This window comes from Sebastes umbrosus, chromosome 23, assembly GCF_015220745.1.
Source record: "Sebastes umbrosus isolate fSebUmb1 chromosome 23, fSebUmb1.pri, whole genome shotgun sequence".
NCBI classification, from domain to species: Eukaryota; Metazoa; Chordata; class Actinopteri; order Perciformes; family Sebastidae; genus Sebastes; species Sebastes umbrosus.
The window spans coordinates 7,273,598-7,285,638 of record NC_051291.1 but is presented as its reverse complement, the minus strand read 5'-3'; the positions used below and the strand labels follow the sequence as shown (position 1 = coordinate 7,285,638).

Here is a 12,041-nt window from a genome sequence, read left to right as displayed (position 1 = left end):
TTGGCTTAAACAAGCCTAGCAAAAAGTAGCAGCAGTAGGTAGTCTATAGCAAAATGTGATTTAGAAAATAATAAAGCTTGTACATGGCATGCCAGCCCTGCCTAACTAATTTGCATATTGAGATCTGATCACAATCAGAAGCCCTGTGGATCATATGTCAGATAAAGTACGCAGATCACATGTTGATACCAGGTGTACAGTGGAGCCTTTGTTTATGGTAGATACGTGTATGCTCCGTTAAGAGAAACAATGGTAAAGCTTATCATCAGTCATCGTCAGACACTCAAACACACACAGTTTCTCTCTCGGCGTAGTCGTCGTCCAGCAGCTCTCTCCAGGAAAGAAAGCCTCTGTGTTGAAGTCTTATGTAACCGTCTGCCGTCCAGACAGTTTGCTTCTGTGTTGCTGCTGTTCAACACACAAGTAGTCCAATGTGAAACACGGGGAAAGGTCAGAAAAACAAAACTTTATAAAAACCTTGTTACACGATGAAAACGCTGAGCTGAGAAACACTTAAACAAAATGTTAGTGGTCAGTTTTAGGCTGTTTGTGTGGTGTGACTACAAGGCTAAACCATGTTGGTATAATGAGTTGAAATCAAGGGAGGTTTTCTGGTTTTTCTCTTTCTGCCAACATCTTTAAAACTCCACTCTACTTGGTTTGTAACACAGGCTTTCTGTTAAAGGCAGTAGTTCAACATTTTGGTAACAATTCCTCTTTCAGGCGTAGAGTTAGATGAGAAGATCTACACCACTCTCGATGTTAAATATGAAACTCTTGACAGCAGCCAGTTAGCTTAGCTCAGCTTACCATAAAGACTAGAAACAGCCAGTCTGGCTACTGTATCACTAAATCCGCCTAGCACCACCTAGGCGTATGAATGACAGTTAACTTGCAATAATTTCGCGCGCAATAACAACGCTGTTCTTGTTTTTGGCGTGTCATTTGTACGCCATGTAGTCTGTACTGACTGCAATGTAAATGCATCCGCGTAAATATGCTACGCTCAGAGCTAGTGACGTAAAATAGATAGTGAGGAAGAGTCAAACAAACACAGGACTTTCAACCAGGAGGCCGATGCTCGTGTCCCAAAGTGTTATTGACGTGTTTTCCGTACTTATGTTACGTTGTTTTACGTACGTATTTTACTTAGTTTACGGGTTTATGTTAAGCCCAACCATGACGTTTTTCCTAAACCTAACTGGCATAAAAATGACACACAAAAGAGGCGTACATATGACACGCGAAAAGCCTGAAATGCATTCTCATGACACTGAATTAATGAGATTATTATCATGAAAAAAAATCTGCTCTTGTTTTTCTGAATTAACGAAATGCCTCAAAATGAGATGATGCGTTAAATACTTTCAGCATTTTCTTTTCCATGAAAACTTTTCTCATAATTTGGAGATAATCTCGTTAATTCAGAGACCAGTTTACTTGACAAGTGACAAGTAAATTTATCATGTGTAAAATCAGTGGAGTGCCCCTTTAAGTTAAGTCACCCAACACCTTTAAAACATCCTGTAAGTTTCCACTCAGGTGAAATATTACACAGACGTGACCAATCATTAACAAGCTGTTCATTCTTTACATTCCAGACTTAATCAAAGGAAAACACAATCAGAAAAGAAGTTACTATTATTCTGTTTAATGATTGATGACCTAAATTCAACATTAGATATATTAAGCAGAGTATATACAGTTTATAATACGGACATTTCAAAAAGTCAGAAAGTGTACGAGGCTGTTGTACCGTAGCAGCAACTGATCTTCCCATTTACCACACATGCATGCACGTTTTATTCCCAGTTCTGTGCACTTTGCACAAACATTTCCTGGTAAAGTAGGCTGTGTTATACAGAATGTAGTTATTTACTGTATGTATGCACCATTAGATACTTCAAAAATGACTGTAGCTGAACTACAGAGAACCCGGAGTCTGTAAACAAACATTCACAAAAACATATTCACACAGTAGAAGTACTGTGGTACTTTATGTGACTAAAAAAATATACTTCAAAAGTTACTGTAGGTGAACTACAGAGGCCGGAGTCTGGATAAAACCCAGTAAACATACAAACACACATACATACATACATATACACACACATACATACATATACACACATACATACATGCTTATGCTGATACAACAGTTAAATAACACACTTGCAAAATGTCCGAAAGTTATCGACAACAGCTCGACAGGAATGAGAAGTAATCCAGGATGTATTTCTAGACTGTGGTTTTTAGTGCTTGTGTTTTGTACAATGCCATGTGTTCGCCCATCCCTAAAGAGCAGGTTTAAAGTATTCCCTCGGCGTAGTAGAAAAGTAAAAGCCCTGGCCACAAACCCATTCCGCAGTCTGTGGTTTGGTGTGGGAGGTTTTGTCCGTGGAGTAAAAATATCCTCCAGCTCAGCTTTGCATATTTCTAGAAACGCTCTTTTCACTGTAACTTCTGCAGCTTCTAGTGTACTGGATCCTCTATTGTTCACTTGTCCGTATGCATGTCTCTTTAAAACATCGTTTTGGTGATATCAGAAGTAATAAAATTGCACTAGAGAAAAGTGCCTCCAACTTTGTTCTTTCCCCCAAAGTGCTGACAGAAAAATAACACACACTCACCACTGACTAAAATGCCCAAAGTCGGTAAACAAACCAGTGAATAAAAAAAAAAATGCTCCCGTGTAACTTCACAGCCTGTGTATGAACATTAATTTCACTCTGCTGATAGCTGTTAGAAGGAGAGTGACACCGTAAAACAAATAATATAACTTAAACTGGATACAGAAACAAACTTTAAAGATTTAAAATACAATTTGTAGCTCAAATTATTCTTATACTTATTGCAACTAAAGACATACATCTTCACCAGTGCCAGAATAGCCTGTTTGGGGGCCCTGGGGCAAAACTGGGCTATGGGGCCCCCACTGACCCCCATTGTTAGTTTTGGTCTTTTCATGGGATTTGTTGACAATATCAAAGATATTATAACAAGAGAGACTTCAGAGACCAGGTCCAAAGCACACTGGAGCACATGGATTTAAGGCAATCAGCTTTATTAGAAGACTAACGTTTCGACGCCAACTGCGTCTTCATTAGAGCCTTTTGACTCTGATGAAGACGCAGTTGGCGTCGAAATGTCAAAACGTTAATCAGTGTGCTGTAGACCTGGTCTCTGAAGTCTCTCCCGTTACAAGATTGTCCTATTCTGTGAGCACTGGACCTGAGGCCTACTATTCCTTGTGAAATGGTTGAAAGCGTGTTTAACCTCAACCCCGATTTAAGAAATTTGGCTGTTCACAATCAGCCTCGTTTGTAGGCAAACAAAGGTGAGATGGGAGACCAAAAATTTGATTCCCGCAGAAAGAGGATGCTTCTCTTTACATTATCAGTTCATTCCAAAATATCTTGTGCGGAGGTATACGATGTCTTGGATCAGAGGCAACATAAAGCAGTTTTTAAGTGTGCAGCAGCTGCACCGCGTCACACTCCTTTGTCAGTTTTATTTTTTTATTGCCAGGAAGTGAGAACTGGCTGTGCAGGTCCATTCCTCTGTGAAAGTATGTCTCCAACCACACCTCACACTCAGACACACATGGAGAAACTCCTAGCATTCCACCTCCACCACACCAGAGATTCAGGCTCAACAGGTGGAGACTGACGAATTAATTTCCATAGTTTATCAAGAGTCTTTCCACAGCCCCAGTTTCCTCAACGCATCCCTGCGCGATTCGTCCATCGCCCCTCGTCCAGAAAACTGCACGGTGATGCCTTGGGGACGAAACATGGAGCTGGATCTCTGCTTGTGTTCATGGGACAAGGCTTGCGCCGCTGGTTTTTGGGTAACGCCGTGGTAGGAGTGCCGAGGAGGTTTTGGAGCCGGGGTCGGGACTGGAGCTTTGACACTCTTTGCCGGGCTGACTGAAGGGCGATTCATCCCGGCGGAGGAAGGGTTGAAGGTTCGGCTCTTTCCTCCGTAACTGTTAAGCTCAGTGGGTAGCGGCTCTGGTTTGGCGGGCAAGGTTTGATTCTTGTCGATATGGGAGCTGAGGATGTCGGGAAGCTGGCCCCTGGTCGCGGCTACAGAAGCAGGGTTCATGACTTTGGTTTTTCCTCCGTATGGGTTGAACTCGGTGCGGTTAGCCAGCGCAGTTGGGAGGATTTTGGGTTCATGGCTAGTTGGAGCTCTTGGTTCGCTCTTGGAGGAAACAGAAGGGTTGACCACGATAGATTTCCCACCGTAGCTGTTTGATTCCAGCGAGGTGACCTCAGGCGGAGGGGTGAAAGAGGCCATATCTTCCAAAGGAGGTGGATAGTTTCTGCTCGGTGCGACTGCTGGAGGCGAGGGGCTCGGTTGCCGGTCTCTGCTCGGTGTGGCTGCTGGAGGCGAGGGGCTCGGTTGCCGGTCTCTGCTCGGTGCGGCTGCTGGAGGCGAGGGGCTCGGTTGCCGGTTTCTGCTCGGTGTGACTGCTGGAGGCGAGGGGCTCGGTTGCCGGTCTCTGCTCGGTGTGGCTGCTGGAGGCGAGGGGCTCGGTTGCCGGTTTCTGCTCGGTGTGACTGCTGGAGGCGAAGGGCTCGGTTGCCGGTTTCTATCTTCATGCATCCTGGAGGACTCTGTCTGCAGAATCTCTGGTTTTCTATCAACTTGAAACGGACTCAGACGTGGTGTCGTAACATTGACTTCTGGCAATTGGGCGAAGGTTCCTGTTGTTGGTGTTATTGGGGGAGCACTGGCCTCCAGAGGTTTAGCAGTGGTTTCTGTTGTTGGGGGAGCAAGCGGTTTGGTATTGGTTTCTGTTGTTGGGGGAGCAGTGGCCTCCAGAAGTTTGGCGCTGGTTTCTATTTTTGGGGGAGCAATGGCCTCCAGAGGTTTGGCGCTGGTTTCTATTTTTGGGGGAGCAATGGCCTCCAGAGGTTTGGCACTGGTAGAGGTTCTGTTAGGGTTGGTGAGCGGCGACACACCGTCAGACATAGCTCGGTTCCTGTTCAGTCCCAGCTTAGACAAGGCCTCCAACCTGGATTGGGCTGGTGAGGGGTCCTTGAAGGAAATGCTGCGAGTGGGAGTATTTCGATCTATCTGCTCCACGGCCAGATGAGAATCTTCCTGCAGCAGAGGGTTTGACGTTCCCGTTAGGTTTGCCAGCATCTGCGCCCGTCTCTCCTGGATGTTCACATTAGCCTGCGACGGGTTCTGGTGCTCCTTGTTGCCGTGGATAATGTTGATGTTAGAAGGAAAGCGGGAAGGCTTAGTGGAGGTAGGAGGACCATGTCTAACAGGAAGATCACTGCTGGGGCTCACTGACTTGTCGGACTCCTGGCTGCTATCGCGGAGGAATGGGGTGCGAGTGAAGTTAGAGGTTCCACCTGCCTGGTTCTCTGCTATCTGCTGGGCAATCAGGACCGGGGTGGGGATACAGCCTGGTGGGTGGTAGGAGGAGGGGCTGTCTGCCCCATAGCTGCCACTTGGAAGGGGAGGGTTGTACTCTGAAGGCAAGTTGTCCTTCTGCATCATACTCTGAAAATCTGGGAGAAACAAATTGCAAAGTGAAAATCTGGGAAAGACTACAAGCTTCAGTCCCTTTTAGAGCTCTAGTTTGGGGGTTTTAGCAACTTAAGGGCAGCTACAGTACGTAACGGATGTACACCATAATTAAGAATTTCCAGAACCTGTATACAAGACTGCTGTACGCTACCTGGACTGGTGGGATTGAAGATGGGCTCTTTGGTCTGCAACAAGTCCGATTCTGGGCGGACCAGGTATATGATATCGTGGTCTTTGGGACTTGGATGTCTGGCTAAGAGGGAGGACACAATGGGATGCGAGGTTTGGGGTCTGTTGACTCTGATAGGACGGCTGCTGCTTGTAGGGGTCCTCCTCTGGTCGTTTTCCTCCAGACTCTCCTCCAATGAGTCAATGGTCTTCTCGAAAAACTGGAGGCACTCTTGCTCCTCCTGGCTCAAGGACTTCAGCGCATCATCGTCCTGTTGACGCCAAGGGACGGTAGGAAATTAGTTGACATGGTGGGATTTCATTATTTTGCTATCTTGCCTTCGTCAGAGTCTGAAGTCGTTTCTAGTTCCCTAATATACAGGCCATCGATCAGTCATGTTAATTATGAATCACCATAGACACCAAGCATACAAAACAACATCTTTTTAGAATCGTTTTTCTCAAAATAGACTAATATATACAAAGAGAGGGCGAGATTTAATGAAGTTGGTGCTTAAAATGTACTTATTTGGGGTTTCTATACTGGGCACTTGTCTGAAACTTCATCATTGAACCCCATGTTCTGACTTTCTCATACAGTAGTCATGTGTACAGACTGAACACAGGCCTGTTTGTTCCCGCATCCCAACCCTCCAAACTTCTTTCCGACCCTAAATTTAGCTCAAACGTCCCTCTCTTCTCTGCTTCACCTCCACGGCTACCTGTCCAGCTCCACACAGGGCTGCCATTGAAGAACAACACAATGGGCTATCCAATAACATCCCTCGGTGACTATTGATTTTGCTGCTCCACTTTGAGGTTTTTGTTAAAGATCGAGTCCACCTATTTAAAAACACCAAACCGCATGGCCGTAGGGAATGGGTAATCCCTTGTAACAATGTGTAATTGACCTAAAAATACACAGTGGTGGAAGTAGGACTGCAGTTCAGAGACACAAAAAAACATGAGCCTGCTTGTAAGCAAGTACTCGCAGTAAAATCTGTTCTAATACTTATTGTTTTGTAAGTATAAGTTTATTCCTGACATCCCCTACCAAAAATAAGTTTATTCAAGTGTGCTATTAGTATACTTCTTTTAGGCTTAAAATAAAAGAGTATACTTTTTATGTACTTATCAAAGATATGCTTAACAAAAGTATACATACGTATACTTGGCTCATACTGACAAGAATACAGAAAAGTCTATGTATACTTTGCTCATACTGACAAGTATACAGAAAAGTCTAAGTATACTTGGCTCATATTGACAAGTATACATAAAAGTCTAAGTATACTTGGCTTACACTGACAAGTATACAGAAAAGTCTAAGTATACTTGGCTTACACTGACAAGTACACAGAAAAGTCTAAGTATACTTGGCTCATACTGACAAGTATACAGAAAAGTCTAAGTATACTTTGCTTGAACTGACAAGTATGCAGAAAAGTCTAAGTATACTTGGCTTACACTGACAAGTATACAGAAAAGTCTAAGTATTCTTGCCTTATAGGCCTAGAGAAAGGTATACTTGGCTTGTAGTTGTGCTTACTTTTTGATAGGGTAGCCTATTAAAGTGTGCCAGCAGCAGTTAAACAAAATAATCTTAACTCAAGTTCCACTTTCTAGCTTTTCTGGAGCTTTCAACCACCTCCGTAACTCGATTCACTGATTTAAAGCAGTGAGAAGCTCCAGAAAATATAGTTAAATGGATTCTTATTTAAGATAATTTTGTCATCAAGCCGTAACAAAGGCTGTTTTTCTGCTTACTTCTTAAAAAGTTCGCATTTTGGAGATACACCATTTGTCAGCTATAGTATATGCCCCCTTTTTTAAAGTACTTTTTCCCGCTGTGATGAATCTGAGTCTGCAACGAAAATGATCTTGTATTATTAACTTGATGAAATTAAATTTAGTTCAATGCGATATTGTTAACTAAACTCATCAAATTGAGTTCATTCTTCGTTCTAGGCTACTCACACTTATAGCATTTGGATTAAACTACAGAAACCTTTCTTTTTTTGCGAGTATTTATGCATCTTAACTACGTAACAGTCTTTTTTTCCTTTAAAAAATTAAAACATAACCACGTTTGTTTGATATGTGCTGTCTGTAGCCCACAGTAGCCTAAATATGTATCTTTTCATCTAACCCAGGGCGCATTTACACACTTATTTGCTTATAAGCCACAATTTGCTTATAAGCAAATAAGTGTATTTCCCAAGGCGTCAAACTATTCCTATAAGTTTATTTTAGATAATTAGATAATAAAGTAAATAAAGCTGATTTATTGGCCATCACTGGGGACACAGGTTTATATAATTACACCATCATGTTCTGGAGAATAGAGTCGAGTCTTGTTCTATTGTTTCCTTAAACACAGTAAACGCACTCAGTGTATATCAGATGAACAGCTGATTATTCAAACTGTACTTCACCCTGACCGAGGCCTCTGCTCTGTGTTTACACAATGCACCAAGTCATCACGGACGCTGAGAAATTACACCTGCTTAACAACTTAATCCCTTCGCACTCCTTGGGGGATGACATTCATTATCGACGCACAAACACAACCAAACCGGTCGAGCTGCAGTTTTCTAGGTCTTGAGCTACTTCATGACAATAGACATCATTCAACTGCAGCTGAAACCAGCAGATCGGTGTGTTTATCTCGTATTGGTTTCAGTTGGGTGTTGCTGCACAGGTGTCTTTGTGTGTGTTTTTGTCTGTATGTGTGACCCTGTACCTTGTTGTGGCACTTTTTTCGTCATGTCAGCAACAAACCTTGTTTGCAATGTCAACCGCGAGCTGAAGGTCATCACCTTGAAATAGCCCTGAAATAAGCAGCTTCCTTCTGTCTGGTGGTGGCGGTGTAATTGTAGTAAACCACAGCCTGAGATCAAAACACTTCATTGTCAAACTGTCCAGAAATGTTACTCTCAAGTTGTATTTACACTGTAAAGAAAAACTAGTTATTTCACTTTTACCTCAAACTAGTGAATTCACTAATGAAGTATTTGCTTTCTTTCCAAGAGTTAGATGAGAAGACTGAAATCTCGCTCCATCTCTGTATGTTAAATATGAAACCAGCCCCTTCATTTAACTACATCAAGAAAGTTTGAATATCTTTTTTGCATGTTTTAATATAACTTTATTTTACGTAATTAAATTTTTTTTGTTTTATGTTTGCGTCAGGCTGTTACAGAACTCAAAGGACGTAAAGTGCAAGGATCTCATCTATGTATATGGAAGATGTTTTAACCTCCAAAATGACACTAAAGTACAAGAATATCTCAAGTCTTGTAAAGTATTGATTGACTTCAGTGGTTTTCAGATAACTCACGCCTGATCTGGAGCTTCGACCAGCACCCCCGTTGACCCCGTAGTGGAGCTGAGGGTTGCCCTGCAGATGGACGTCCATGGTGCGAGGGTCAGAGGTCAGCGGGACATCTCGTTGAGGGTCCGGTGTTCCTCGCGCTCTGAAGAATCATCTAATCTTCTTTAAATGACAGTCTGGAGAGAAAAGAGGGACGGACGAGACGTCAAACAACGCCATCAACTGACTGAGGGAAGAGGTCAATCAAGGTCAGAGCTGTTGATCCTTTACTTAAGTAAAAGTACCAATACAACACTAAAAATACTCTGTTACAAGTTAAAGTCCTGCATTAATACTCCAAGTAAAAGTACTCATTATGTTGCTGCTTACCAGATAAATCTGAGGGGTCGTGAGATAATTAATGGGAGAGAGAAGACGAAAAAAAAACAAGTTCTGATGCACAAATTTATATTTATTTTATGGCTTTTAATAAAATTTTGGGTTTTATTTTTTTGTTTTATTGGAGAGTTTTACCTCTTTTTGCGTTATTTATCTATAACTATATCTATCAGATAAATGTGGGGATGTAAGAAGTACAATCTTTCCCTCATAAATGTAGTGGAGTATAAGTGTAAAGTAGCATAAAATGGAAAGTACAAATACCTCAAAATGAGTAAATGTACTCTAAAGCATCCCAGCAGAGAGACGCACCTGATGGACCAGTTCACCTGGAACAGGTAGCTGTAAAACCAGCTCCTGAAGCCGAAACCGGTGAGGCTTTTTAAAACAAAACATTCCTCTCTGGTGATGCTACTCTGATAAAAACTTAAGAAGAAGAATTTTAAAAAAGTTCCTTGTTGAGGTTTGAAGCCGAAAAGCAAAAACTGAGCTGACAAGAACAATAGCTGACTGGTAATACCAGAACTTTCTTGGATACTCTGTCCTGGGTCAGTGTATAATTGAAGTTCAATTGAACCAGTAAAACATAAAGTTACAAATAAAATCCAAGACTATGGCTTGATTTATTTAGCAAAACTATAGCATAACTACATTTATGTTGGGCCATAAATTTAACCCCATTTTTTACCAAGTGTTATGTCATTTTTAAAAATCATTCTCTTCGGTTCAAATAAAGAAAAAGTAATTTTTTACCCATTTTGATTCAGTTTTAGTGTCACCGACTGGGTTACATTTATCCAGTATTGGTAGTAAAATATTGGACACTTTGACCCAGTGTTATTTTTTTATTTTTGTTGCGTTATTCACCCAAACGACACAAACGAACACAAAAGAAAGAAAACTATAAATTGTTCCATCATTTATGAAAGAAAGAAATACTTTCAATTGTGTTAAATTCAATTTAAAATTATGTCTTATATATCAACATGTTTAAATAATGGATATCTGCAGTGTACTTAATAATACAGAACGTATTTCTACTATTTATATATTGCATTAAATATATAAATAAAACTGAAAACTGAACCCCAGTTTAAAAATTTGTAATAAATAATATAACAATATATATATATATATATATATATATATATATATAACACTTTATTTAACAATTATTTATACTATTTATATATATATATATATATATATATAACACTTTATTTAACAATTATTTATACTATTTATATATATATATATATATATATAACACTTTATTTAACAATTATTTATACTATTTATATATTGCAAAAAAAAACTAAAATCCATATGAAGAAAAAACAATGATGCAAGTATCTGCAGGACTATCATAGAAATAATAAAGTGACTTTCCATGAGTTAAAGTAAATATAAGCCCCATAATCCTGCTTTACACATGGGAAAAATGCCAGTAAAATGAAATACTCAAAGTATTTTTACACAGTAACTTACCCAACAGCTCAGATCAGTCATCAATAAAACCAACAAAACGTTAGAGGTTGTTTCTTTCTTCCTTCAGAGAGACAGCATCAGCATTTATCTTTAAAGGTCCAGATGTGCTTGGAGAGCTCCTTGTGCGTAATGACACCACAGTGGCACATTACACACCACTTTTAAAGCACCAGGAGACTCCACCCACAGCCTCAGGGGTGTGTGTGTGTGTGTGTGTGTGTGTGTGTGCGTGTGTGTGTGCGTGTGTGTGTGTGTGTTTTCATTCAGGTGTGTGTGTGAACAAGTGTTGGGAGGTGACTGTAGTGACACAGTGGAAAGTTATCTCACTCCCCCACCTCAGAGTTTCACTAGGATGGGTTCAGGAACAGTGGGACATTTAACTTTTACCATGTTTTCAGAAGAATTTGTATCCTGATAACACTGCTTGTCATTGAGTGATCACTTTTATTTGTGTTAAAGGGACTGTTTGTAAGAATCAGAATTGCTTGTTAACAGCGACACCTGTGGCCGTTAAGTCAACGAAAGTCAGCGTCCTGTTGCTCGTGCTTGTGCTCGCTCTAAATAGACATGAACGAGCATCGCTCAAAACAGTGAGGCGACACACGTCAGCTAAAACCACAATATCACTCTATATTTCACCTGCTTGGCAGTAATGTTAGCTGACCAGACGAAGGTCTCAAGAGAAACACTATCGTCTCCGACCGCGGCAGGAGGGAACAGGGGAGACACCGGAGTTTTGGTCGGAGACGATAACGTTTCTCTCTGCGGAGCCCCGTCACTTCACAAGACACGGGAAACCTCTGTTGGTCTGGAGGAGCTGCAGCAGTTATTTCTGCACAAACGTCCACTGTACATTCACTAAATATTCTCAGAGCTACGAAGTCTTCTGCAGTTTGGAGTGTGCGCGCATAAACGTGCGGTGGAGCCAGAACGTTCTGCGTCATAATGAGTACTTTTACTTTTGATATTTTAAGTATATTTCGCTGATAATACTTCTGTACTAAAATGCAACAATTCTACTTATAATAGAGTATTTTTACACTGAAGTATGTATTGCTATTTTAGTACAGGATCTACTAATACTAATACTTCTTCCACCACAAGAAAATGGTTTAATCAGCAA

At 41.1% G+C, this 12,041-nt stretch overlaps 1 protein-coding gene across 5 annotated transcripts; it reads right to left on the bottom strand.

Annotated features, from left to right (window-relative positions):
* Positions 1 to 1,635: 1,635 nt before the first annotated feature.
* Positions 1,636 to 11,067, bottom strand: LOC119483035 (proline and serine-rich protein 2). 5 transcript variants are annotated; one of them, XM_037761040.1, is made up of 5 exons: positions 10,919 to 11,067; positions 9,059 to 9,228; positions 5,702 to 5,990; positions 4,799 to 5,531; positions 1,636 to 4,762 (listed from the first exon to the last, which is right to left on the bottom strand). In XM_037761040.1, exons 2-5 carry the CDS (start codon positions 9,134 to 9,136, stop codon positions 3,691 to 3,693), a joined length of 2,172 nt encoding a protein of 723 aa, XP_037616968.1. In that variant the 5' UTR covers positions 9,137 to 9,228; positions 10,919 to 11,067; the 3' UTR covers positions 1,636 to 3,690. The 5 variants fall into 5 exon arrangements, with proteins under 5 accessions (XP_037616968.1, XP_037616969.1, XP_037616970.1 ...); XM_037761041.1 differs by having other exon boundaries at positions 1,636 to 4,783; positions 4,820 to 5,531; XM_037761042.1 differs by having other exon boundaries at positions 1,636 to 4,784; positions 4,866 to 5,531.
* Positions 11,068 to 12,041: the final 974 nt, after the last annotated feature.